Here is a 27,746-nt window from a genome sequence, read left to right as displayed (position 1 = left end):
TGGTGCTGAGTAGCACTTCAGCACCTTATAAATGAAGCACGTTGAGGATAAAAATAACAATACTGTACCAAAATGTAAATGAATCTGACTTTTCACTTCGGTTTGCATACTTGCCTCTCCCGGAAAATGAGAGTAAGTCGCCCACCCAGGATTCCACAAGGTCATTTTGCAAAGTCCGTGGGGTAGGGACGTTATCATATAACTTGCTGCAAATAACGTCATCCCCCCCCCCCCTCCCTCGCTGTATGATGACACAAATCACGACGAGGGTAAAAGAGTTTCTGGAACAAAGTCTCATGTAGGTATTCATTTTACGTGTTCACTGTTAAGTCACTGTGACAGAAGAACCTTCACTTTTCTTAGGTCAATTATGGGACAGACCATTAAATCTTAATCAACCATCTCACTTTTGTAGTAACCCAGCTAACTATTTTCTTTTCATTTATTTTAAGTTTAATGAGTAATCTGGAGGACTGAAAGCCAATTTCCAGTGAATAAAATCACCAACTGAATGTTTGTTTACTGTACAAGCATTTTGCTCTAAGTACAGATGTAGGTGTAGATACCAGGCCAATCCCTAACAATGAATTTTGCAATCCCTTTAAATAAATGATTAATATATATATTGCCAATTAGCGACTGTACTTTCTCTTCAAACACGAATTAAAGACTGAGCTGAATAATTTAACTGAAATTAATGATGGATATGCTTCTCTATCTTATATCATTCATAGCCAGTGTGAGAGATCAGTCTGAATATCTGTCACTGTGAATTGTGAATTCATGCATGAGAAAGGGTCAGTCATATCACAGTAGCCTAACTGACAGGCTATGCTTTAACATTTTAACTTTTTGACATGCATATGATCCACTGTGGGATGCTTTCTAAAAGCATGTGGCTTCATGTGTCTGTAATATAGGGGGAGGTTCAAAAATTCTAATGTGTTTAGAAGAATTTGGTTTGGAGGTGGCTTTTTTAAACTCCAATGTGATACTAACACATAGTAACAGGACAGCCAGGAAAGTAGTTTTCAAAAAGGTTAGTTGGCATTTTCAGGTGGGTGTTCCATTAGGAAAGCTAGAAGCAATACATATAGGGCTTGAGTCATTAAGGGAAGTAAGGCAAAAAAAAGAGTAAAACCATGTTACAATGCAAGGGGTGCAAATTAGTTTATTATTTTGCACATAAGTTAAATACTGGCTTTTTTTTTTTAACTAGCACACAAATAATTGATAGCTTTATTTTTACTCTGAAATGTAAAGTAGATCTAGGACTTGCCCTATCCCAACTATAGATCTGTCCCCACATTTTATATTTATCTCCCCCCTCCAATGCAACATGGTTTCACCCAGGTGCAAAGTTACTCCTTTTTTTTATGCTTCACTCTCCTTAGTTAATGGAAATAAGGTTAGAGTCCTCTTTTAGTATCATGAAATCTAATTGATTCTCTTATTGTACTTACAGAGCGCTCCTCCCCCATCCTATTACGACAATGCCGGGTACCACGGAGAGCACGGCAACATCTACGAGGACAGAGTTCCGTACAACGTATATGAATCTGTTTCTCCTCCCCCGCAATGTGTTTCACCAGTGCCACACTACATGCCCCAAGTATCCCCTCACCACTCCGTGCCAGCAAACCAACACGTTAAACCAGCAACGTGGTGCTCCATAAGTAAGTATGTTTAATTAAAAGAAAAAAAAATCACCTTCTAGTAGCTAGCTAGAAGACTCAATATAACCTTCAATAACTTTGTTCCGTGAGCCCTTTAACACACTGCCCTACAGGTTGTGTTGCTAAGGGACAGCAAAAGGGCTCCGACGAGTATTGTTTCCTATGCACATTGGTGGCAGGTATTATATGAGCTGAACCTATATCCATGAGAATACATTTTGCTTTTTCTAGTTCCAAGTAATTTGATGATGAATCTCAACTATACCTGAACATTGGCACCCAGAGGGGGCGGGGGTGAGCAGGTACAAAGTACCAGGGCCTAGGTCTGCTTAGGCTTCCTGTCCTGTCTGTGTATTCGAAGGAGCCACCAACCTGGTGGGGCCACACCTCCGTCGGCAGCTATGAAAGTGTCCCCAAGAAGTTGCTGTACCGGGGCCCCAAAATTTCATCTTGGCAGCCCCGTACCTCAGAGTAGCGTTTATCAATAAACTAAGAACTTCCTGCCTTAATGAGGTCGTTGGTTCCTAATAAGTTGATATATTACAGTTCGCCCATGTGCCTAGATGGTCCGCCATTAAGATGCACAGAAGCTTGATCCATTATTTTTGAAAGAGGAAGAGCGTCATTTGCAGCTCTTAATTCTTTATTTTGATCTTCGTTTTGTTTTGTTTTTCTTTTTCTTCTAGATAGGAAAAAGATTCTATGTATAGCCACCATCATCTGTATTCTGGCAGTGGCAGCGATCATTGTTGCAGTGCTTTGCTGGTATTTCAGTAAGTATTTTTTGTCCTTCTTTGGCTGTTTGAAAGGTTGGTTAGTTATTGACCACACTGTATTTTTTATGAAAGGGACCCTAGGGCGTAAAATGCAAATTGCTACGTACAGAGAAGCTGCTAATCTAACTCACAAATGTATAATATTCGTAAAGGTTTCAGTAACTGTTATAGAAGTAAAAATGCTTCAAAGAAGGCTGTGACAGCCGAGGGAGGATGCTGTGATTGGAGGTTAGGCTTCCCATCTGCAGTTCTGTTGCCGGGCTCGCCACAGAGACTAATATTCAGTGACCAAAACCAAACAGGTCTCACTTATGAATAGCACCCAATACACATCACAAAACGCTTTCTTTTTTCCCCCTGTGTGCCTCAATGGTTCATCATCATGCATCAAGATGTACGCTTCGAGAAACTCAGGCGTAAACTAAAAGTGCGTCAAGGTGTGCGGAGAGGTGAAAGTGCGCAGTACTGTACGCATTGCATCAATAGTCCAAAATCCTGTTCATTAAATTAATCCTGTTCATTAAATTAAATATATCCACCCCTCCCACCAGAAAAAAAGTATTGCTATTTAGCATCAATCATTGTTTAAATTAATCATAAGAAAAAGAGACTGTTAGAATATGTTTATTATATGTGGTACTTTTGTGTGTGTAACGTAGAGATGAGCGAAATCGCAAAGCTACACACACAAGCAGTTTAGCCTATAGAGCAAGCTACAATGCAGTCCCTCTTGCACAAAAGGGTGGGGGATACTATTTTAAATTTGAACTGTAATTTAAATAGCTAAAACTCCATGCCTCCATCTGGTGACTGGTTCACTTGTGTTTTCTGGGGAGCACCGCTGTAAAGAAAAAAAGAAAAAAAACACATATCTTACCTTTCAATTTATAGGGCCTGAGTCATTAAGGAAAGCAAAGCAAAATAAAAAAAGAGTAACTTTGCAACTTGGCTTAACCATGTTGCATTGGAGGGGGAGGTAAATTTAAAATGGGGTAGGGCATGTCCTAGATCAACTTTAAATTTCAGTGTAATAATAAAGCTATCACGTATTTGTGTGCTACATGAAAAAACAGCCAGTATTTTCCATATGTGCAAAATAATAAACTAATTTGCACCCCTTGCATTGTTCCATGGTTTGTCCCATAATGTTTAGTGTACAAATGTAAAAATTCCAGGCTACTGTATTTGTTTTTGTTTTTATTTGATACATGGCAGCTGAAATTTCCATTAAACAAGCAGAATAAGCTTTTTATTTGCAAGTCTGATTATTGTCATGAATTTAGAAAAAGATCCTTTTAATTAATAAGCAGTAGGATGGGACATGCTCTATGTACAATGTTATAAATTCCATAACCCACATACGGTGTCTTTTGTCTCTCTCTGTCTTCTACAAAGTAAGCACACGTTGTGAGAAGAAGTGTGGCACGTCATCAAGTTGTGTCCAGGCCTCCCAGTGGTGCGATGGTAAGGTCCAATGCCCCAACGGAGAAGATGAGAACTATTGTGGTAAGTGGTGGATGGGAGATAATAATAGAGCATTGTTGTATCAGTGAATGGAAACTGCCCACGTTACACATAGGTCATTGGCCAAATAATTCATAGAATGTAGCACTAAAATAATGGTGAAGTCCGATCTCTCAGGCACGTTATCCTCTGTCTACACCAAGAGGTCCTCAATTTCCCCCTAACGTGTTTATAATGCTGGTCCTGTTGATCGGGGCTCAGGCCTAATGAGAGGATTGATCCATTCGTTGCTCGGCACAGCCAGCTTCCCGGTTGTGGGAAATGAGGGCAAATTGGGCCATGCACCAAACCTCTTATTGTATGCCCATTGGCAACAAGATCCCAAACATTTCCTGATGGGACATGCCCTATTGTACAAATATCTATGGCTATTTCATGACATCAGGGCCACTATAAGGTAGGTTCTCGGCTCTTAGTAAGAAACACAGCTCTCTAGCTGTTGTGGAATTACAAGTCTGTAGATACCAGGGCATGATGGGACTTGTAGTTTCACAACAGCTTGACAGCCACCAGTTGACTACCACTGTTCTCCCTCCATCTCAAATGTAAAATAATCCCTATATAGAAGACACAGGTACAGTGACACCTTCTGGCTGTTGTAAGTACTTACCCAATCTTCATAAGAGCACATCAATTTTGCATCTTTGCCTGCTCCCCTAATGTCAATGGCTTTCTGTGAATTGGTAGGCTGCATGGATATTGTTTCCGCTCTCAAAAATGGCTGCTGACGCGATTTGTAGGCGATAGATTCACAATCCTTTATTCATTTTTAATAAATATCCATTTTGCTTATGTGTAATCAAAACAATACACTATCCTGTGCTCAAAGTTTCTCTGTAAACATGAGTGGTAGGGAGCCACTTTCCATGAGTCTAGCCTCAAAAATATTTGCAGGGGTCAAAAGGTTGCTACACTATTGAGATGTATGGTCGGTTCAAATTACTGATACTTGGTTAAAATGTTTTTCTTGTTGTTCTAGAATTAGTCTTGTGTTAATTCTCCTCCTCAGGTCCTTGTCCTTAATCAACATACAGTTCCAATGTATGTAAATCGCACAGTTCAATCATCCATTGTTTCCCACAAAGGTTTAGTCACTTGTCCAGTTCCAAACTGGTATCTGTCACATCAAAGACTTTGCACACTTCCAATCTCATTGGTATGTTATCTCAAGAAAACCAAAAGTAGAGGTTTCCATACTCAAGGAAGATAACTCACGCTGGGTATAGGTCATTCTATCAGCTCCTCCAAGACTCTACACATCTTCTGTTTCCGTGTGGGTGTAAAGATCTAATAAGCTGCTTGAACATTTGTATATAAATTCAAGTATTTTCTTCATCTTATGTTAATATAAAATGCCAATAAAGATTTACACGTCCTCCTTGCATTCCACATCAGAATGCAATGACTTCTGTGTTTTGCCCGCTCTAATCTGTTAGTGGTGCGTGTGTTTCTCAAACACGTTTCAGCTACTGTATGACCTTCTTCAGGGCTTGTGCAAACATCAATAAGTGAATGACCCATCACCTATTCCTAGTGTGAGTTAATTTTTCTTCCTCGAGTTTGGAGACCTCTACTTTTGGGTAGCAAATTTTTCTTTTAGGTTTCTCGAGGTAATCTACTTATGGGATAAAGATTGGGAGCTCTTGAATTGTCCAAAGTCTTTGATGTGGATGTGGCAGAAATAAGTTTGGAGCCGGACAAGAGACTATATACCTTTCCAAGAAACACTAGATGACTAAACTGTAAAATTTCCATACCGTCAACACAGGATTAACAAATAATAACAATAAGAATAACAAAAAAATATTCTAAAAAGTATCCGTAATTTCGAACGGACCAAACATATCCATAGAGGGAGGTGTTGCCCTTTGACTTTTGAACTCTGTACCTATTTTGCCTATGTTTCCAGGTTGTCTTTGTTGATTCTGGGTGTGTAGATTTGTTGCTTTACCTGTACGGTGCTGCGGACCACATGGGGCGCCCTATAAATAAAGGTTAATTATAATACTTGCATTAAATGTGGTGACCCTCTTCTCCTTTCTTCCAGCACGACTATATGGATCTAATTTTATTCTACAAGCCTATTCCCCCAGCAAGGCGACATGGCAGAATGTGTGTTTTGATGACTGGTACAATATATATGGAACTATGACGTGCGAGTCAATGGGCTATAAGAGGTATGACTTTCACTTACATTACACTTGTGACTATGAAGTGCTTTTAAATGACTTGTACAGAGAGCTAACATTACAGGAAACTTATAGCTAAATGTACCTAAGCATATGGGACCAGAGATGTGCTTATAACTCTGCTGTACGAGACACAAGATAAAAAAAATACGGTATATGAACCGTATCCATTATGGACCGTGTTAAGAGTTTAGAAAAAAAAAAACAGGTAAAGGGTTCACAAACCTTGATGGCGTAAAAACAGAAGCAAATTAAGCAACACTATTTGCTGCTAACCCATGTAACAATATACATAAATTTACAAATTAATTTAGGAAACATTGCGGAATAGATTCCTCGTTTAATCTCTTTGTATGTAAATATACCCAATGTTTCTATCCTGAAGGCATTCCTTTTAATAAGAGTGACTCTTTCTTGCCATCACAAGGTGGTAGCCATAATTTTTCTAGTCCTTTCCAGCATAACGGCGATGCATTATTTCTGCTAATATAAAAAATGTCTGGCCATCCATTTTATAATAGATATCTGATTTAAGAAAAAAAAAAAGCATAAAAATATATTTTATTTTTTTTTTAGATAAATTTGGTTTGATATATTAATGGATTTTGGAATGTGTTTGCAATTTTGTGCTATTAGTTTTTGAAAATGATATACATGTAATAGAATGGCCTCTCTCTCTCTCCCGCCCCCGCGGTTCTGATACCCCTCTGGTCCAATCCCACCTTCAAGCCTGGCCTCTCCCATTTATGCATAGCAAGTGGGCAGCCAGGGGCAAATTACTTCTTAATCATATTACCAGGACCGCATTATTCCCACTGTTCTCTGAGCTGACAAAGCACTGTGGATTTACAATGGGACAGTATCAGGCACTTCCATCACACAGTCAAAACCCAGCTGTCAGCTAGAACGCCCGTTGTGTTTGAGAGCCTATGTGTCTCTGGACCTTCTTAAAAAGGCCTCATCTCTGTGCTACGTAATGCTTCCTCTCACTACGGAGGTTACAGTGGGAGGCAGATCTGAGGGAACCGTTGGGCTGCGACGATTGGTCAGATATCTAGGAATGGACGGCACGCTGTTCCATTAATGTCAGAATTAAAGAAAATGCCAATAAACTACTCCATAGGTTATATTATGTCCCCTCCAGACTTCACACCATATACCCACAGGCAAGCGCTGCTTGCTGGAGAAACTGTGACCACATTGGAACCTTTATGCATATGGGGTGAGACTGTCCCAAAATACGTCCATACAGGGCTGCTGTCCTTTGATTTGGTTCAACAATCCTTGGCTGCTTCCTGGATGAGCCCCCACGTCTCCGAGGCTTCCAATGGTCTGCTGTGGGGTTTGGCACACCTACCAGATGGAACATATTAGCAGCATGTTGAGGGACTCCTCTATATCTTTCTACAAAATTTGGTCCCCCTGGGCTTCCTATCATCAACCTTTGCTTCAATTCTGACCGGTACCGAACCTGTGACCATAGTCCCAGCCTAGACCATCTCTGCATTTTCATCACGTGAACTTTTCCCCCCACACTTCTCCCCTAATTTCCCTGACTTCATAAAAAAAGACAATACAATTATTCAACAGCTAATAGCACCTACAAGGCTATTGTATTCTATATTTTGTATTCTTTTTTTTGCTTTATATATACAGCACATCAGTTGAGACATTGCTTCTTTGATGGAAGCATTGGATCAGTAGACTTATTTATTAGTTTCACTAAAATATTCCTCTTTTCTCTCACAGGTCCAGTTACTATGGTAACTATTTAGAAAATGTCTCATCGGATTTAAAAGGTTTTGCCAGCGTGAACAGCAGTCTCCCTTTCGTGAAGTTGCATACTAGTCTCAGGAACAGGTATATGGTCATTCCATTGTCTTCCCTGAATCAAATTAATTTGCTTTAGTTTTTAGTTCAGGAACACAAGTGAATCAAAAGGGTGCACAGTGATTGACAGCAGACTTGGTGTCCTGACAGTGACTCCTTTTTACATTCATCTACTGTCCATTCCTCATCGCCTTCCCCATCCTTCCTCCCTCCGGACTGCTCTTTGTTTAAAAGCCTGAACGATTATTGGTTATATAGGCAGGTCCTTCCTCTCCTGTCTGCTCTGATTGGGTCCCAGGCATCTCAAAAGGGGAGGTGCTGGTAGCAATACAGCCAATTACCATTCATTTTGCTTGTAGTGAAAAGTTTATAGGGATCCAATCAGCAGTGAGTTAGAGTTGGTGACTGCATGAGACAAATTGACCATGGTCATGTAGCACTGTGTATGGACATTTAATTTGAACTCCCACTCGGATTAAACTGTAAATCAACTATACATAATAGTTGCCTATCCTCCTGGATTAGTGTGAGACCACCTAGACTCCCGCATTAGCAGGAAATTTTCCCCCAATAGAATAGAACTTACCTGCCTGCAGTGTGGGTGGTGACATCCCACAATCATTCAAATCGGGTCATCAAGCACCGCCCACCTCAATTATCACAATTAGTACGCAATTAGCATAATCATACATTTACCCCAGCCATTGGGTGACGCAAGTTAGGCCCACCTCTACTTTTCATACCTCCTTTCCACATGTCACTGAAACAATGTATGTAAAGTAGACAAGCATGCCACACGCAACAGGAAATAATGAGATCAATAAACCTACACACCTATGCAGTCATACTTCAGAAGCAATGGGCTAGATTTACTAAGCTGCGGGTTTGAAAAAGTAGGGATGTTGCCTATAGCAACCAATCAGATTCTAGCTTTCATTTACTTAGTACATTCTAAAAAATGACAGCTAGAATCTGATTGGTTGTTATAGGCAACATCCCCACTTTTTCAAACCCGCAGCTTAGTAAATCTAGCCCAATGTCTCTAACGATTTCACGAATGACTGTGAAGTCCCCATGATTGTGCCAACTCATGAGTACACACCTACACAGTTTACCTTCAGATCTGTGATTTATCATTAATGTGACATCGTTTCATCGTTGATCATTATTTTTAAGAAGTTTATAAACCCAGATTCACAGATGCAACGTCATTTTTTTGGTACTATAAAACAGGATAGTGGAAGCGTACACACTCTTGCAGTATCTGACCAAATGGTGGGGAATCGTGTGATCTGCACCATGATTGCATAGGTGTGTACCAAGCAGGGCCGTAACTAGGGCTGTGCCACAGGGGGCGACTGCCCATGGCGCAAAGCTGAAGGAGGGCGCAATTTAGGAATATTTTAGGTTCATTTGGTTAAAATTGAGGGTTAGGGGGGCGGCATTTGCCTTTCTTGCCCCTGGCGCTAGAATTCTAATTTACGGATCTGGTACCAAGCGTTAGGCACAAGGTGATTCTCTTATTGGGAGCCTGGTTTTGTGAAATTATTCATGTGAAACGATCTTCCTACAAATTGCCCACGACTAATAAGACTTAGCTGTTTGCATTGAACAACACAATTTGTTTTGCAGAGATTACTGTCCGTCTGGGAAGGTGATCTCACTGAGGTGCATCGGTAAGTGTCTTATTGCAGCACAGTTACTGTGTGACTCATGTTGTGACAATAGATTGTATTTTGCAATGTGTTCTATTGAAGAATATCATAGTAGTATCTATCATAGTTGCACTGACTGACCTATTGACATAATCCGTCAAACCTGCTACATCACCTACTCAACTAACCACAGATTGTACTGTAATAATTAGTTGAATATATAAATTTCATTTTATATAAAGATGGGTTTGGCAATAAAGTCTTCCAGGGCCAGTTAGACATGAACTTGTCATTACTATTCTCAGGGCTGGCCCCAGGTCTGTGCATGAAGTTTTGATGCACCTGTCCCAACTAAGTTTACAAATGACACTTTTATTAACTGGGAAAGTGTATAACTGAAAAAATAATTGCACAAAAGCGAAACCAAGAAATACTAGGATCCCTCAAGGATGTAACTGAAATAATATATATATATATATATATATATATATATATATATATATATATATATATATATATATATATATATATTTTACAAACGCTAACTCATAGTTGCCTACTCTCCTGGAATGTCCGGGAGACTCACGAATTTCTGGGAGTTGTCCCGGACTCCCGGGAGAGCAGGCAATTCTCCCTGATCCTGGCCGGCTGTGTAATCTAAAAGGAGGGGGTGGGGCCTAGTGACATCATGGGCCCAACATCGTGCCCCGCCCCCATTTTTTTTTGGGTTCAGAGTAATCATGTCGGTTTTGGGGGCGGGGCTCGAAGAATCGCGTCATTAGCCCCCCACACACCCACCTGCACCCCGGTTCTCCCGGGAATCATCTTACCCATGTTGGCAAGTATGCGCTAACTGCAATAAATCTTTGATTAGGCCTCAAAGGTAGCTGTCTTTGGCACAGTGAGCTTTGTGGAGCCATGAAGATTCTTTGCCCGCTCTCCTGAATAGAGAATCCAACTTCTCAGTGGGTCAGAACTGTATATTCAGAGGCATCCTATATGGCTAATCGAAGTACCGTAAAAAATCCAGACCCACACTGCCTTTTAATGCGCTTATTTGTCAACCAAGTATCGTGCAAGGGTCACACCCACAAATCCCACTCCTTGCAACCGTCCCTTTGATAAGAGCAGTCACCTACCTTTGCTGGTTTGCCTAGCTACCTGAAGATTTGCATTGTGTATAGATTAGAAACGTCCGCTCAGAGTTCAGTCTATCGCTTTAGGACCAACCACATCGTTCATTTCAGCTTTTACACTCTACTCCAAACATACAACTGGCTTTATCCTCCTGTTTGTCTGAAATCATGAGTGTGAGGGACATTGTAACTGTCTTTATTTCTGTGTGCTCAAAGGTTCTCATTATTTTCTTTGAGTTGGACCTGGAACTGCTTCTTCCTGTGAAACAGTAAATGGCGAAAAAAAATGAATATAATATAGGAGGACGCCTGATCTCTGCCAGCTCCGAGGATGTTATAAAATCTCATCCTTTTGCAGGGAGAAAACTGATATGTGCCCACCCTTAAAACGGGGGACGTTGTCCTAAATGCGGCATCTTGACCCGTTTATTTCATTTTTATTTTTGTTATACAAAACAGGTTCAAAATAGAGGGGCTCACTGACCCCCATGAACTGGTTTTGGTTTTGGATCTGGATTAGCTTCGTGTTTTGGTTTTTGTTTTGGCAAAACCGCCCTCGTGTGGTTTGGTTTTGGATCTGTATTTTTTAGAAAAATTGCTAAAATATGCTAAAATCACACAATTCTGCTCTTTTTTTTTTTTGTTCCCACATTATTATTAACCTCAATAACACTAATTTCAAGTAATTTGCAGTCAATTTTGACCATCTCACATGTCACAATATTATTTTTGGACAAATACTGCAGCGACCTGGCTGGATGGTAAGCGACAGAGCAATGACACACACACACACACGGCAGTTCCTACCACATCTAGGACACATTGGCACACAGCAGTGGCAGAAAAGAAAAATGGGGGTCTGCCCTCCCTCCCACACACCATTATGTTGGACCTTAAAAAGAAATCCAAAACTCACGAGATCCGACGACATAATGATGACGTTTTCCCCCGTTTACAATTCCGAGGGCGCGTGAAAATACCGAGCCGGCTCGGGAGTGTTCGGTTCTCGAGGAACTGAGCCTGTGCATCTCTAGTTCAAAAGTAGACACATTCTTGTCCCTAATCCGCAACCGGCAATAAACACTGCAAAACTGGCCAGTTCCTCCCAAAAGAGGGTACAAACTTTTAAGCCCCATTATTAGACACCTAATAATCCATGCACTTACCTATCAAAATGTATGTATTTGCACATATATGGGTGTGCAAACTCATAAAATCAATTTTGCATTTTGGTAAATTCATCATCCCGGAATCCAGCGACTTTTTCCCAAGTCCCCGCCTTTCCCCGTCCCCAGGGGAACGTTACATGCAAGTTATGCCCCATGAGAATTTACATAATAAAATTGTTTACTTAAATTGTAAATTGATACTTGTCAATGGTTCCAAGAGCCACATAAAGTAATATTGTGGTTATTGTTTTTATATATTCTCCACAGCTCTGATTGGCACAAGTTAATTATTGCTTTAATTTCCCCACAGACTGCGGTACATCAACCAAGGGCGTAGTTACTAACAGAATAGTAGGTGGGTCAATAGCTCTGACCGGTGATTGGCCCTGGCAAGTGAGTCTCCAGATCAAACAATCGCATGTATGCGGAGGATCCATCATCACCCCGGACTGGATACTTACGGCAGCTCACTGTGTTGAAGGGTAGGTCCTCATAACGGTCAGATTGAAGGAAAAAACTTTAGGAAAGTTTGCAAAATACAGTATGAGGGTTTCAAAATCACATGCCAAAACTGTGGCAAGGCAAAGTACATCTGCTGCTATTCATAGCTATATACAACAGGGTGGGCAGCACAGAGGCGTAGTGGTTAGCACTTCTGCCTTACAGCACTGGGGTGATGAGCTCAATTCCTAACCATGGCCTTATCTGTGTGGAGTTTGTATGTTCTCCCCGTGTTTGTGTGGGTTTCCTCCGGGTGCTCCGGTTTCCTCCCACACTCCAAAAACATACTAGTAGGTTAATTGGCTGCTATCAGACTGACCCTAGTCTGTGTCTGTCTCTATCCATCTGTCTGTGTCTGTGTGTGTTAGGGAATTTAGACTGTTAGCCCCAATATATTGTTAACAAGTATAAGAGCATATCAAATCACCAGTTATGTAAATTGCACAAAATGTTAACCTCCCTGTTTAATGCCTCCATCGTATCATCCGTCATCGCCATGTGCTGTCCCACCCTAACAGATCAAAATCGACTATACCTAGTTCTATTAGTGTTAATCTGTAGAGAGCAATTGTGGTCTTGTCACTCAGCAAGATGTCTGAACAGATGGATCGGTGCCATTTGGCCAACCAAAAGTGTGACCAAACCGGCTTCCAGATCTGGAATTTCAGTGATGGGAGCAAATGGTTAGAGAAACTGTTTTGCACCGTTTGTGGTTGGTTTACTTGATAACACCCAAAACTGTAAATGTAAATGGTCCAAACACAAATAGAGAATATTGTTTTAACTGAGGTCTGGTGATTTGACCTATCGGGAGGTCTGCCACAGTCAGGTGACTATGTCCTCGTTAGAATGTTGTTGCCACTTAGGCAAGAGTAAGGAAAGTCCACCATTGTCTCTTCGCTCTTGACAAGGCAGGCTATTATCACACGAGCAGTACAGTATGTTGTCCATCGGCATCTTGATGCCAGCAGGAAGGAGGACGACCTCCCCTGACCACGGCTGAATGCCTGGTGACATTCTGGATTGTGTGGATAGTCCAGCTAATATACATTTTATATTTAACTGATGGAATTCCACCTAAAATTGTAATTGGCTTTAAATAAAGATAACCTAAGATTCTCCATCTTTTGTGCGCGCTCTCTCCTTATCTAAAAGTTATTTCTTAGACATTTTTGTTGTTATAATGAGTAAAAGGTTTTAATGATGGAATAATTGATTGTACTTTAGAAATTACGCTTATGCCGGTCAGTGGAGTGTCTACGCTGGATCGACTGTCAAGTCAGACGGTGTAATCTATTACGTGGAAAGAGTCCTCTCACACCCAGATTACAACACTCAGACGAAGAATAATGATATAGCACTTATGAAACTAAAGACTAGTATAACATTTACACGTAAGTATGCCATGTCTATGGTTTTAGCAGTTCTGGTTTATATGCATTGTTTGAGTCAGGTCCATCAAATTCCAGGACTGTAAATTGGGAACTTTAAACAGAGTATTCTACAAGCTGAGACCAGGAAAGCTGCCGAATGCACAGCTGGTCATTTTTTGTGCAAACTTATTTATTTGCCTGTCTTGAGCTTATAGACGTCCACGTCTCTATTTCAGTTTTGGAGCATGAAATTGTTTTTTTTTCAGAATTGTGGTCATTAAATTGCACGTGGCACTCTTTTGTAGTTTGTGAAGATTTTAATCACATTGGTATTTTTATTTATTTTAATCACAATAGGTCTTGTTGAAAGCAGTGGCTAGTGCCCAATCTTCAGTACTTCATCAGTTTGTATAGCACCTGCCCCATTGTAGCTTACAGTCTAAATTCCCTAGCATATACACACACACACACACAGATACTAGGGTCAATTTTGATAGCAGCCATTTAACCTACCAGTATGTTTTTGGAGTGTGGGAGGAAACTGGAGCACCTGGAGGAAACCCACGCAAACACAAGGAGAACATACAAACTCCACACAGATAAGGCCATGGTCGGGAATCAAACTCATGACCCCAGCGCTGTAGTGCTAACCACTAGGCCACTGTGCTACCTCTGGGAACTTGTAAAAACATTCCTACCATAACAATATAGGAGGGGGATACATTCCTGATTTTAGAGATTGGCCGCAAAGTCTTTTCCGACGTGACAAACCATCTGATGAGATTGGATGTGGCGGAGATCAGAAGTTGACCTATACTTCCGGTGGGATGCCTTTTTGCATGGGGGAAAAAAACATTATTGTTCTCACAAACACAAATATTATACAAACCTTTCAATGTTGCTATGTAACACACGTGCTAAAGACCGTTCCAATGTATATAAAGATGTTAATGAAAACCTTGAAAATAATGGTTCAAAAATGACAGTGGGCAGAATTCTGAAGTGATGATTTTATTTTATTCCATCAATGTGCATTTGAATCTGGCTCCGCCATCAGACAAATTATACCACAGTTTGTATGGAGGCCCTTTTCCAAGCAGAACATAGGCATGCAGCCAATGGTTGAAGTGCGGGTGTATACCGTGCTATGCCAGACCGTCACCTTTCCTACGGCTTTCATTGTAACACGATCACATTCCCATTACATTTTTCATACCGCACTTCTAAATTTCCACTTCGACCACATGCGGTTATGTATGCCCGAAGCCAGAGGCGCCCAATCCCCATCCTTAAGCGCTACCAATAGTTCATGTATTTAAGCATGTATATTATGGCAGAAGAAAGCGGGGAAATGGAGGATTGTGCTACGAAGGAGCATACAGACAACAGGGGTGTTTTATAGCCTCTGTTCACTATATTATGTCATATGCCATGTGACTGGGGTTGCCATGGTAATTACCATACATACACTTAAACTTATAGCAGCTTGAGTGAGGGGGGAAAAAGAATAAGAGTGCGTCTCTTGTGTGATTTATATAAGAAAAAGTAATACATTATTTTTTTTATAGGGCCAAACTGTTATGAGATCAATGTGACAGTTGTGTAAACACATTGAATTAATTAAAATATATATTCTTTCAGCCACTACCATAAAACCAGTATGTTTGCCTAACGCTGGAATGCCGTGGACAGAAACACAGTCATGTTGGATCTCGGGCTGGGGTTATACATATCAAGGAGGTAAGATACTTTATTAATGTAATGCTTTACTAGTTAGTAATTATTAGAGATTAAAGTTTCAGTGCGATTTTGAGGAAATCGAGTTTAGCAGAGGAGGCTCTCGTTTCACATTGAGAAGTCGGTGTGACACAGGTTTCGAGTTCTGCTTTTGCCTATCCACTCTGCACTGTATTTGTGAATTTGTATTTCACAGAATTTGCAGCCATGAATAGCTTTGACAACCATAATCCATAAATTTCACTGTGTGGTCTGATTGGGGTAGGACTGGGAACTATAAAGGCTGAATGTCGCTGGTGAAATTTGCAAAAGTTTGTTGCAGAATGCAGAACGAGGGGTAGAGTCCACAAAACCGTTTTGAAAACTGTACTCATCCCTAGGCTCTGCATATTGGCTGTATATGTATTATAAACCAACGGTTTTGTGATGTCATTTTTTAACATAGTCTAGAAATTATTTACAGATCTATGTATAGTAACCATTTATTTTATTAACCATTTAGTTGAAAAGTAAAACAAACATATCTAAACAGGCTACATTCTCCTTTAAAAGACAGGAAAATATATATACTGTATACCAGCCACCTAAAATAAAATCATAATTCAATTATTTGTGTAGGGACCCAAAATGTCCAACTCAATAAAGTTATGACTTTCAATCCTCTGTGTGAGCCTTTTACTGTGATGAAATCTTGCAATGGTTTGTATAGCTTCCTTAAGATCTTCACAATCTCCTGCGCAGGATTGTAAATCATAACTTTATTGAGTTGGACATTTTGGGTTCCTGCACAAATAATCGAATTAAGATATTGTCACGTGCCTGGTATACACTATATTTATGGGTTTGTCTGCGCTAGGTCTGTACAAGGTGCAAAGTTTACATTTGGAGATCCATACCCAACACCTACGACACAAAGGAGAAAGTACCAAAATATTGATTGGCACAGTTTTGTTTGTTGCTTGTTTTTGTTTTTTTGTTTGTTTTTTTGAAACTCTCTTGCCACATTTTGCTTTAACCCTGCCACCATTTTGTGGGCAGGATAATGAAAGTTAGTTTTGCTGTATGTTTGTTATTAATCAACGTTTTTTTTATCAGGATCAACCCCCACTAACCTGAGGGCGGCTAATGTGCCTTTGATTGACTCCACAACCTGCAATAAACAGTCTGTTTACAATGGAGCCATCACTGACACCATGATATGTGCAGGATTCCTCTCTGGGGGAGTTGATACTTGCCAGGTAAGTTGTTTACATCTCATTTCTCCTTAAATGTGTCTGAGTCCATTGTACATGCAGTTTAGTTGATACGAAAGACGGTGTGGGAGCTCTTATGGTTAATACTACTGATTGAAACTCATCTAATTGTTTCTATAGACCTCTTGTTTGACCATGTGAAGAAACTTACATTAAATCTGCTTTCTCCTGTACATATGTTCACAGGAAGTTATACACTCTACCCTTATGCCAAACTAATACAATGATGGTGGATCCCCATGGGCGTAAGAGTCGTTGACCAGTGAATCCTTCGGGATTTTGTTTCCAATAACGTAGTAATACTGGGGCAGGGCAAGTACATGGGAATGTTGGGATACCAAGATAGAAATACAACAGTGTCAGGTCCCCATGTATCTAACCTGCCTCTAAGGCAGGGAATAATGAATAACACCACAGTAATTAAAAGTACTTATAGTAGGTGTGGTACATACTGTGATTCATCATAATCACCATTTATTTATATAGCGCCACTAATTCCGCAGCGCTGTGCAGAGAACTCATTCACATCAGTCCCTGCCCCATTGGAGCTTACAGTCTAAATTCCCTAACATGCAGACAGACAGTCACACAGACTAGGGTCAATTTCATAGCAGCCAATTAACCTACTTGTATGTTTTTGGAGTGTGGGAGGAAACCAGAGCACTCGGAGGAAACCCACGCAAAAACGGGGAGAACATACAAACTTCTCACAGATAAAGCTATGGTTGGGAATTGAACTCATGACCCCAGTGCTGTAAGGCAGAAGTGCTAACCACTTGGCTACCATGCTGCCTACTGTGATTAACACACACACCTACACACCTACACTTAGGTAGATGCTTGGCCCCTTTCTGAACTCCTGTGAGGTCATGGACTGTCCTAAAAGTGGAAAGTGCCACCTTTGCAATCTAGTTTGGCCTGAACGATGGTATTTGTGCATTTTGGCAGTCTCATGTGTGGCCAAATGAATCAAACGTTCTTTCATTCAGCGATCAGACATAAATAACCGATGTGTATGGGCAGTTGTGATGCACCCTGGGGTTAATGCTGATTTAAATATAAAATGTTGTTGACTGTTCTTGGAATATAAACAACACAAACATGATGCACTTCACTGTGGTCAACTATAAAGTAGCACTTTTCTAATTGAATATCTGTATTTACATATTGTTTGTGGAGTAACAGCCTTGGCTTTGGATTGTATACTGTAGTTCTGGCCATGTAGTTGTTGTTGTACATTCTAATGTTGAGTTATAAATTATTGTGGCTCTGTCTTCACAGGGTGACAGTGGAGGTCCGCTGGTCACCAAGACAAACTCTTTGTGGTGGCTTGTTGGCGACACAAGCTGGGGAACCGGATGCGCCAATCGCAATAAGCCCGGAGTCTACGGGAACGCGACGATGTTCTTGGAGTGGATCTATAGACAGATGCAGGTAAGGTTCCGTGTTCCAGCGCTGTCCTCTTCTGTGCTAGTGGAAGACACTGCAGTGTGATTGTGTAATGAAATGGCTACGGGTTCACTGTAAATATTAAATATGTCCACCTAATTTAGTAGCCTTTTACTGATTTAAAACACCGCTCATAAGCTGTGGTGTGCATGGCTCTCCAGGATGTGTCTGCTCGGAATACGATGTTCATTGGGATTATCTGTACTCTATCTGTATCATTTTTACAGATTACTCCACCCAAAAATGAATTTCCAGTTTTGGGTGGATTTCAATAAATCAAACAATAATACTAAAGAGTACTTACCTGATAACTAACTTCTTCTGATCTGGCGGGTCCACAAATATCTGTGAAGTCCCAGCGATACTCTCCTCTGTTTTTCTGAAATTTTCAAACCAACAGCGCTGTTGTCAAAGCCCCTCCTCCTTGAATTTCCCATTTATATGAATGGGAAAAGCAGGCAGTAGGGGCAATGACAGCGTGCTGTCTCTTCCAGACATTGTGAGATCGGGAGGAATGACTAGCAATATTCAGTATTATTCTTTGAACAGGATGAACTCCACCCAAAACTGATTTTTCAGTTTGTGGACTGCGTTGTCCTTTGAATGGCTGCAGCATTAATCTATGGGTTCTATTTATTAAGACCCCCCCCCCCCATTTAGTAGGTTTTGTTTCAGAAAATCATTCATCAGGCAGCGGTAAGAGGAATCTTGCCAAGTCAGTCCTGGGACCCTCTGCGCAGGCTTCAACCGTTCTGCCGTTACGGGCATACGAACTGGCCTTACCTGCGCTTCCAGTTATACAACACAAAATATTAAAGATGAAAAAATAGAAAACGCCATCCTGAGATGGATTTAGGGATTATTCTATTGGAACAAATAGACCACTTTATGTATTACAATATAGTACATACAGGTTATGTTATATAAACAGTGTGTGTGTGTGTATATATGTATGTATATATGTATCTATGTAGACAGGAAGATTGAGAAGAATTAAAAAAAAACAACAACTTTATCTTTCAAAGGCTCCTGAAAGTTTTACGTATCATCTTTCTGAATTTGGTTAGCATTGATGTGCCTTCTCCCACCCCCCCCTTTCCCCCCAATGTTTATATAATATAAGGAAGAAAGAGAAGAGAAGGATCTGATATTGGAGATAGTTAATACCAGTGCGAAGACTACAATTTAATCTGTTAAATTCCATATATTAAAAAAAAAAAAAATTCTTGATATTTTAACTAAAATCAATACTGTGATAGCATATTGATTGATTCTTGCCCAAAATATAAGAATTAAAGTATTAGTGATTAGAGTAGGAATTATGTGTGAAATTATTAAAATAGGGGGAAAGAAAAGTATCCCCTATTAGGTAAGAAGGGAAAATTGCCCCCCCAATCCCAAAAAAATGTTTGCAGTTCATCACAATCTCCAAGAGGAGACTGGAATGAACATCAGATTAATTAAAAACACCAATTGTGGGGATGGTGTTTACAGAGATCCCCTCACACCCTATAGTTTGCTGTTAATTACTTTGATGGTAATTTCTGCCTCCATAAGACTCTGAAGTTCCAACCTCCTTCTTACTATTAGTAGCAACTTGTATTTCCGGTTTACTGGTCAGAGGTGTTAACAAAAACCTCAGCATGTATTATGTAAATATTACGGCCCCCATAATCCCCCATGACCTGCAGTGATGCTGCAATTCAGGTTATGTCTGCTCTCACCTTCGAAATCCCAGTTACTATTTGCGGGGGTCTATTTGAATAAAGCATACCTTAAAGTACATCATGCACAAACCACATTGGTCTTGAATTTCTTAAATACTTTTTTTGTATGCCAGTCTGTATTGCTCCCATCAGCCCCTGCAGTTCAAATTTGAAACTGCTTGTGGGAGGGTAAAGAGAGACATCACGGGCCTGAGTCATTTAAGGAAAATAAGGGGGAAAAAAAGGAGTAAATGTTCTCCAGGACAAACCATGGTACAATGCAAGGGGTGCAAATTAGTTTATTATTTTGCACATAAGTTACATACTGGCTGATTTTTCATGTAGCACACAAATACTTGATAGTTTTATTTTAATACTGAAATTTAAACTTGATCTAGGACATGCTCGACCCAACTATAAATCTGTCCCCACATTTTAAACATACCTCCCCCTCCAATGCAACATGGTTTTGCCCAGGTGCAAAGTTACTCCTTTTTTATGCTTTGCTCTTCTTAATGACTCAGGCCCTACATGTCCAGTGGGGTGTGTAGTCTTTTATCATACACTGCCTAGAGATCACGGTGAAAGACTACACACCCCGGCGTCCAGTGCGGCAGCTGATGTCGTTTGGGTGACGTTATCCTTTTAAAGTCACCTGGAGGTAGAAAATAAATGTAATAATTTTATAATACACAAGTTATGTCATATTTGCCTACTCTTCTGGAAGTTCAGGCATCCTCCGGGATCCTGGTGGAGGTGGGTCTTACAAGTATGATTTATGTATAAACCCCTATAGATAATATCTAAAATAGTGAGTTCTTATGTCATTTTTAGAATTGCCGAACTCTAATGATCATTACTTCATTATAAGAGATAGTATCTCCCAACTACTGCAAATCATTTTGCATATTAGAAGTCAGCTTCAGCGATCAGTGACCTTTATATCCTCAGTGACTTCTAATATCCATGTAATTTAGATTATATGATCTATGTATACAATGTAGCAATGTGTGACATTGTTGATCTTTCTTTTTCAGACCTACACATAATGAAGCAACCCAATGTACTGTAACGAGGACCTTCTGATTGTATCTCTTTATCCGAAATCTGCAATATTAGAAGGGGCGGAAACATTTCAAAATGAAGAGACCACAGGGCGCCCTATCGGTGTCCGCAACTTTCTCAGCACGTTTTACATAAGTCTTACGGGTATTTTAGAAGTAATTTCAGCATGATTTCCAGACTGTATCTGTTACAATTCAGGAGCACAAGTTAGCAGTACAGTACTATGTCTGGAAAATCAACAGGGCCATCTAGTGGACAGTCTATATATATATATATATATATATATATATATATATATATATATATATATATATATATATATATATATATATATATATATATATATATATATTTTTATCTAAGTTATTTTTTTTGTCAGTCATTGATTAATTGTAAATAGTTGTATAATGCTGTAACATGTTTTTACTCAATGTGCCATATGTAAAGAAAAAAAATTAGTTTTTTAATCACGTTACTTGAATGGAATGGTTGTGTGCGAAATGTTAACAATTTTAGGTGTTTATGTAATAAGGCAAACGTGGAGAAAACGGGGCCGCATTTCCACCTTTTCCTCCATGTTTGAATTTATAGCTAGAGGCGGAGCGAGGGGGTGCATACATGATAACTAAGATTAAACATTGCCATGCAGTGCATTAATTACAATGAACGCTCCCTCCTCCAAAATCCTCGGTGAGATGGCTGAGCTTAGTTATGCTCCATATTCAAAGCAGAGCTGCATTATATGAAATAACTAACTTACCTACTACCTATAGTGTCATCCTGCTCAAATAACACGCACTGTGATCTATGTACATTACTACATAGAACCCTCAGCTCCAATGAGTGAAGTTATGTATTTAAGCGTAATATTTGGAAGTTCATTATGGAATGTTTTAGGTTTGTGCAATACTGAAAACAATCAGGAGATGTGGCAGTTGGGACATATTTAAAAGAAGTTGCTATTTTGCGCCAAAGATCGTAAAGAAAGAGAAGCATTGTTTAAATATCGGTTTTATCGAAAGAGTTGTGTTTTATAATGTATAAACTGTATCGGGAAAAAATAAATTGTGGGGCCGTTTTTTTTTAAAAAATGTCAAATTTTCTTGATGGAAAAACTCGTATACCTTTTACCTTGTGGTAAAACGACAAATGTGCACCTTATTTATAATAAATACTTCTTTAAATTCGTGGTAATTTGTGGAAGGGACAGCAGACTGGTGGGCTCATCATCTGCCCAATGTGCATCTACAAAAACACTGACATCATCACAATTTAATTTACACAGCGCCAACAATTCCGCAGCGCAGTACAGAGAGAATAGTTGTCACTCACATCAGTCCCTGCCAGTCAGCAGCCAATTAACCTACTAGTATGTTTCTGGAGTGAGGGAGGAAAGCTGGAGAACACGCAAACATGGGGAGAACATAGAAACTCTACACAGATAAGGCCCTATTTGGGAATCAAACTCATGACCCCAGCGCTGTGAAGCAGGAGGTGCTAACCACTGAGCCACCATGCTATCATCAATCATGAGAATATAATTGAAATATTACTATAAAGTATGTCTACAGTACAACAGGCTCAGTGACAGTCGCTTCCCGCTCTGTCAGTCAGCTGGCTGTCACCATGGTAACAGTGACAGCTTGTTTCTCTCAGATGGCTCTCAGGGTTCTATCCTCCTCTCTTAGCAGATCACATGGTTTCATCCAACAAACACAGCTGTCAATGTACTCTCAGTTATAGGGTTCCCCATTTTACTTAAGTGATACCACCATTCCAGATATATATATAGTCCTTTTGTAGGGAGTCGCTAGTCCTGAGTGGAGTATCTCACAGCAGATCTATAGTTGGGGTAGGGCAGAGTCCTAGCTCAAATTTTAAATTTCAGTGTAAAAATAAAGTATTTGTGTGCTACATGAAAAAACAGCCAGTATTTAATTTATCATCATCATCCGTTATTTAAATAGCGCCACTAATTCTGCAGCTCTGTACAGAGAACTCATTGACATCAGCCCCTGCCCCATTGGAGCTTACAGTCTAAATTTCCCCACACATATATACGCACACACAGACAGACAAAGAGTCTAAGGTAAATTTGTATATTGTATATTTTGAAATAAAATAGCTAATAGCTGTTCGTTTGAAAATCTGACCAATTTCTGCTGTGCTGCACACAGGAGTTTAATCTGTTCCTTTAAATTCTTGTTCCTTTGACCTTCTGGTTACACTGAAGGTCAACTGAATTCCCTTTAAAGAATGTACTATCATCTTTGTTTTGGAGAGCGCAGCACCACGTGGTGCGACGCCAAAGCGCTTTTCGCTAATAGCTTCGTCTGGGCAAACCAATGGTGACTCCTAATTGGTCATTTTATACCTTATGCTCCACATTCTCTACTCACAGAACTGAATATCCCAGAATGCCGTGACAAATATCACTTGGGGTCAATAATATAATGATGGCTATGTAAAGAATCTAAAGGCTATCAAAGTAACAAACCTAGTTATGTGTTATAAAATTTACTACACAATCCTGGAAATTTACTAAAAAAATAGGGATACAAACGTCACAGTCAATGTAGTGACATGTAAAATGGCATTAAATACATGAAGGACACAGTGACTGCACAGTGAGGTGGTCTACACAGAATATGGACCTCTGCTGATACCCCCAATTTATTATCCATAAATCAGTCTTTTCTTCTTTATGCAAGAACCACAGTAGACATGGTTCTACTCATGTTATTGGAACTGACTCTCTGACACAGCATCTTCTGCTAGTAGCCACACAAACATAAATGTAAGCCTCTTTGTAGGTACCAGCGACATTATGACTATGAACATGATGCACAACATGAAACATCCCAAGCGATAAAAGAAAAGAAAATGATTTTATACCCAAGCTTATTACTGGAGACGTTATTGCTTCTCTGTAGGTGTATGGAGAGTGGCAAGATATAAAGAGAGCACTGTGGGGGAGGGAGAGAGAGAGAGGGAGGGGAAGAGAGATTTTCTTCTGCTGTGGAACTCACATGTGCGTTCCACCAACAGGAAGTTCGGCATTTGGAACGCAAGTTCCAAATGCCGAACTTCCTGCCGGTGGAACGCACATGCGTTCCACTGCGGAAGTAAAAGTCTGTAGATATAGAGCCTGGTAGCGGGTGGCTGCTGCGCCCCTTTGGGCTTGCGCCCTGGGTGATGGCACCGCCCGCACCTGCCTAGTTACGGCTCTGATTCAACAAAACATATAAGCATATTCTGCACTGAAAACATTTGACAATTTCACAATGTTTGCCCATGTTCGTCCACTCAACTATTTCTACTATAGGCAGGCCCGGCGCTCCCATTAGGCAACGTTGGGCAGTTGCCTAGGGCGCCGGGCTCTGGAGGGCGGCACTGAAGTGGGGGACCCAGTGATAATTAAATAAATGCTACCGCTCGCCCGCCCGCCCGCCCGATCGCTCGCCCGCCCGATCGCTAGATCGCTATAATGCGGTGCTGCACTGTAGCAGCAGCGCATTTTAAAATTTACCTGGCGCCTGGCAGCGTCGTGACGTCACGACGCTGCCAGTGAAGAGGAGCCGACAGAGAAAGAAGACAGAAGCGAGGAAGAAGAGAAAGGAAGGAAAATGAAGAAGTTAAGATGAGTACAGGAAAGAGGAGGCTACAGATAACATGAGGGGACGGGGGACGGATGCTATACATAGGGGGGAGAACGGAAGCTACAGAAAGAGGGGGGAATGGAAGCTACAGTAAGGAGGGAGAATGGAGGCTATACAAAAGGGGGAGAATGGAGGCTATACAAAGGGGAGAGAATGGAGGCTATACAAAGGGGGGAGAATGGAGGCTATACAAAGGGGAGAGAATGGAGGCTACAAAGGGGAGAGAATGGAGGCTACAAAGGGGGGAGAATGGAGGCTATACAAAGGGGGGAGAATGGAGGCTATACAAGGGGGGTGAGAATGGAGGCTATACAAAGGGGGGGGAGAATGGAGGCTACAGAATGGGGGGGGGGAATGGAGGCTATACAAAGGGAAGAGAATGGAGGCTATACAAAGGGGGTGAGAATGGAGGCTATACAAAGGGGGGAGAATGGAGGCTATACAAAGGGGGTGAGAATGGAGGCTATACAAAGGGGGGGGGGAGAATGGAGGCTACAGAATGGGGGGAATGGAGGCTATACAAAGGGGGTGAGAATGGAGGCTATACAAAGGGGGGAGAATGGAGGCTATACAAAGGGGGGGAATGGAGGCTACAGAAAGGGGGGAGAATGGATGCTACAGAAAATTGGGGGGGAGGAGGAGGAGGCTGGAGAAAATAGGGAGACGGGGGATTACACTTAGAAATGTCCTTGAGTTAGAGACTATGGGGTCTTTATACTAAAATAGTGCCGTGACAAAATGCAGCGATGCATAATAAAGCACAGCTTTAATTCACCTTGCTGGGGCTACTCTAGGATAGTTAAGGAACCATTTATGTGTATTAGTATTTGCCCTCTATTTGGCTCTACTTTGTTACCCTCTATTAGTATAATTAATTTTACATCTGCAGAATACATTAACAAATGCAAATAAAATAGAACGGTCTAGATTATCTGTCATTTAGATTACCTTTCTCTATTTATTTGCATGTGTTAGTATATTTAATATATCATCTACAGAATACATTAATAGACAGCAACAGAGGAGAGCCAAGTAGTGGCCAAATACTAGAAAAAAAAGCCAAGTAGTGGGCAGGGGGGCATGTGAGAGAGAAGTTGGTGGGCAGCGGGGTACATGTCAGTGTGTTACAGGTGAGTAATGTCATGTTTTCTTTTCTTTCGTTTGTTTTGTTCTGAAGTCTAGCATTTGGAGCCTCCCCTCTAGATATCCTGTGTTTGCTCCTGGGCAGCAGTGAAGCCTGGACAGCATTCTGCATCTGACATCAGTGCTGCGTCAGACATCTGGACTGCATTGTAGCCAGCCAAGAGGAGGTAGGAGTTATTATTTTTAAGTGTGTTAGTGGCTGGGAAATTAGAATTTTTTTTATTGGGGGGGGGGGGGCGGCAAGCTTAAGCTTTGCCTAGGGTGCTGGGCAACCTTGCACCGGCCCTGACTATAGGGGTGTTAAAACTGACATGCCACGATTAAGCATACAGCGAAACGCGCGTCGGCGTTCCGCTGGCTGTAATTCTATCTATACCACCATTGAGAGAAATTTTAGAATCTGAGAATCTGTTTTGCTCCTTTAGCTCCAAAGATTAGTAGGAGCAACAGATAGGCAGTCAGCAAGACACGTTATATTTGTTATATTCTATTTATTGAGGCAATAATAGGCGAGAATTATTTTTTCTCAATTTAGCTCCAAAGATTAGCAGGAGCAACAGACAGGTAGTCAGCAAGACGGGCTATAATGTTATTATATTTCAGCTATTGCAGTTAGCAATATATTACTCAATCATCTTATGTATGAATGTACTTATTACTAGCTAGTACAAGTGATTGCTCTAATTGGGAAGCGAATTGTATACATATGGTGTTATATTTTCCTTGTCTTGCCAACAGTGTATTCCTCATATAAATAAATTAGATTGTTCAATTCAGCCAGCGGTTTTATATTTCGCTGCAACAAATAGCCAATAAAAGTTAAGTTTTATATAAGAGTGCAATACATCTCTTCATAACAATAAAAATACCAGAGAAATAGTGCATCCTCTATATTCTTTCCTTTTTTTCTACACCTATATTTATAAATATGGCTGCACTCTCTAGATCATGGTATCATTAGTAGCAACTGAACCATGATGTTGTTATTTAAGAGAAGATGCCTGGTATCATTGGTGCGATAGATTTACATCCCCTTATCCCACTTCTTTTTCTTTTTCCCGATTAGATATATAACATAACATATACACACATTAGATGGGGAAGAAAATGGCTTCGTAGTTTACAAATGTATATTTCAGGTGCGTTTGGTTAGGGTCAGACCTAACGTTTTCATTCTTCATCTCCTGCTCGTACATGTGCCCCCAGTTTTGATGTGGGCAGGGGCAGAACAACTAGGGATGAGCGCACTCGGATTTATGAAATCCGAGCCCACCCGAACGTTGCCGATCCGAGTCGGATCCGAGACAGATCCGGGTATTGGCGCCAAATTCAAATCTGAAACTGAGGCTCTGACTCATAATCCCGTTGTCGGATCTCGCGATACTCGGATCCTATAAATTCCCCGCTAGTCGCCGCCATCTTCACTCGGGCATTGATCAGGTTAGAGGGAGGGTGTGTTAGGTGGTCCTCTGTCCTGGTAGATCTCGTGCTGTGCTGTTTAGTTCTGTGCTGTGCTGTTTAGTTCTGTGCTGTGCTGTGCTGTGCTGTGCTGTGCTGTGCTGTGCTGTGCTGTGCTGTGCTGTGTTCTGCAGTATCAGTCCAGTGGTGCTGTGTGCTGTGCTCTGTCCTTCTGAGGTCAGTGGTGCTGCTGGGTCCTGTGCTGTGTCCTGTTCAGTCCAGTGGTGCTGTGTCCTGTGCTCTGTGCTTCTAAGGGCATAGTTATTTCCCCAATATTCCCCTGTGTTTAAAAAAATAAAAAAAAGTTATTTAAAAAAATACCAAAAACTAATTTAATTTTTTTTAATTACCACAAAATTTGCACAACCAATCCTGCAGTATAAGCCCATTGGTACTGCAATATTACCAAGTTCACACATTCAGCAGTAAAAGTCCAGTGGTACTGTA

The 27,746-nt window shown here is 40.7% G+C and overlaps 1 protein-coding gene across 2 annotated transcripts in view; it reads left to right on the top strand.

Annotated features, from left to right (window-relative positions):
* TMPRSS2 (transmembrane serine protease 2) overlaps positions 1–22,223 on the top strand; it is a 47,159-nt gene extending 24,936 nt beyond the window's left edge. For both annotated transcript variants that reach the window (XM_075197281.1, XM_075197280.1), the window contains 12 exons: positions 1,466–1,676; positions 2,363–2,449; positions 3,848–3,958; positions 6,024–6,153; positions 7,915–8,025; positions 9,628–9,671; positions 12,266–12,437; positions 13,684–13,850; positions 15,471–15,569; positions 16,662–16,804; positions 18,101–18,253; positions 21,012–22,223. In XM_075197281.1, coding sequence (XP_075053382.1) covers positions 1,466–1,676; positions 2,363–2,449; positions 3,848–3,958; positions 6,024–6,153; positions 7,915–8,025; positions 9,628–9,671; positions 12,266–12,437; positions 13,684–13,850; positions 15,471–15,569; positions 16,662–16,804; positions 18,101–18,253; positions 21,012–21,023 — 1,440 coding nt within the window. In that variant the 3' untranslated portion in view covers positions 21,024–22,223. The remainder of the gene's footprint in view (positions 1–1,465; positions 1,677–2,362; positions 2,450–3,847; positions 3,959–6,023; positions 6,154–7,914; positions 8,026–9,627; positions 9,672–12,265; positions 12,438–13,683; positions 13,851–15,470; positions 15,570–16,661; positions 16,805–18,100; positions 18,254–21,011) is intronic.
* The last annotated feature ends 5,523 nt before the right edge of the window (positions 22,224–27,746 follow it).

This window comes from Mixophyes fleayi, chromosome 2 (genome assembly GCF_038048845.1).
Source record: "Mixophyes fleayi isolate aMixFle1 chromosome 2, aMixFle1.hap1, whole genome shotgun sequence".
Lineage (NCBI taxonomy): Eukaryota > Metazoa > Chordata > Amphibia > Anura > Limnodynastidae > Mixophyes > Mixophyes fleayi.
The sequence above is the reverse complement of the archived record's forward strand: the minus strand, read 5'-3'. Positions and strand labels throughout refer to the sequence as shown.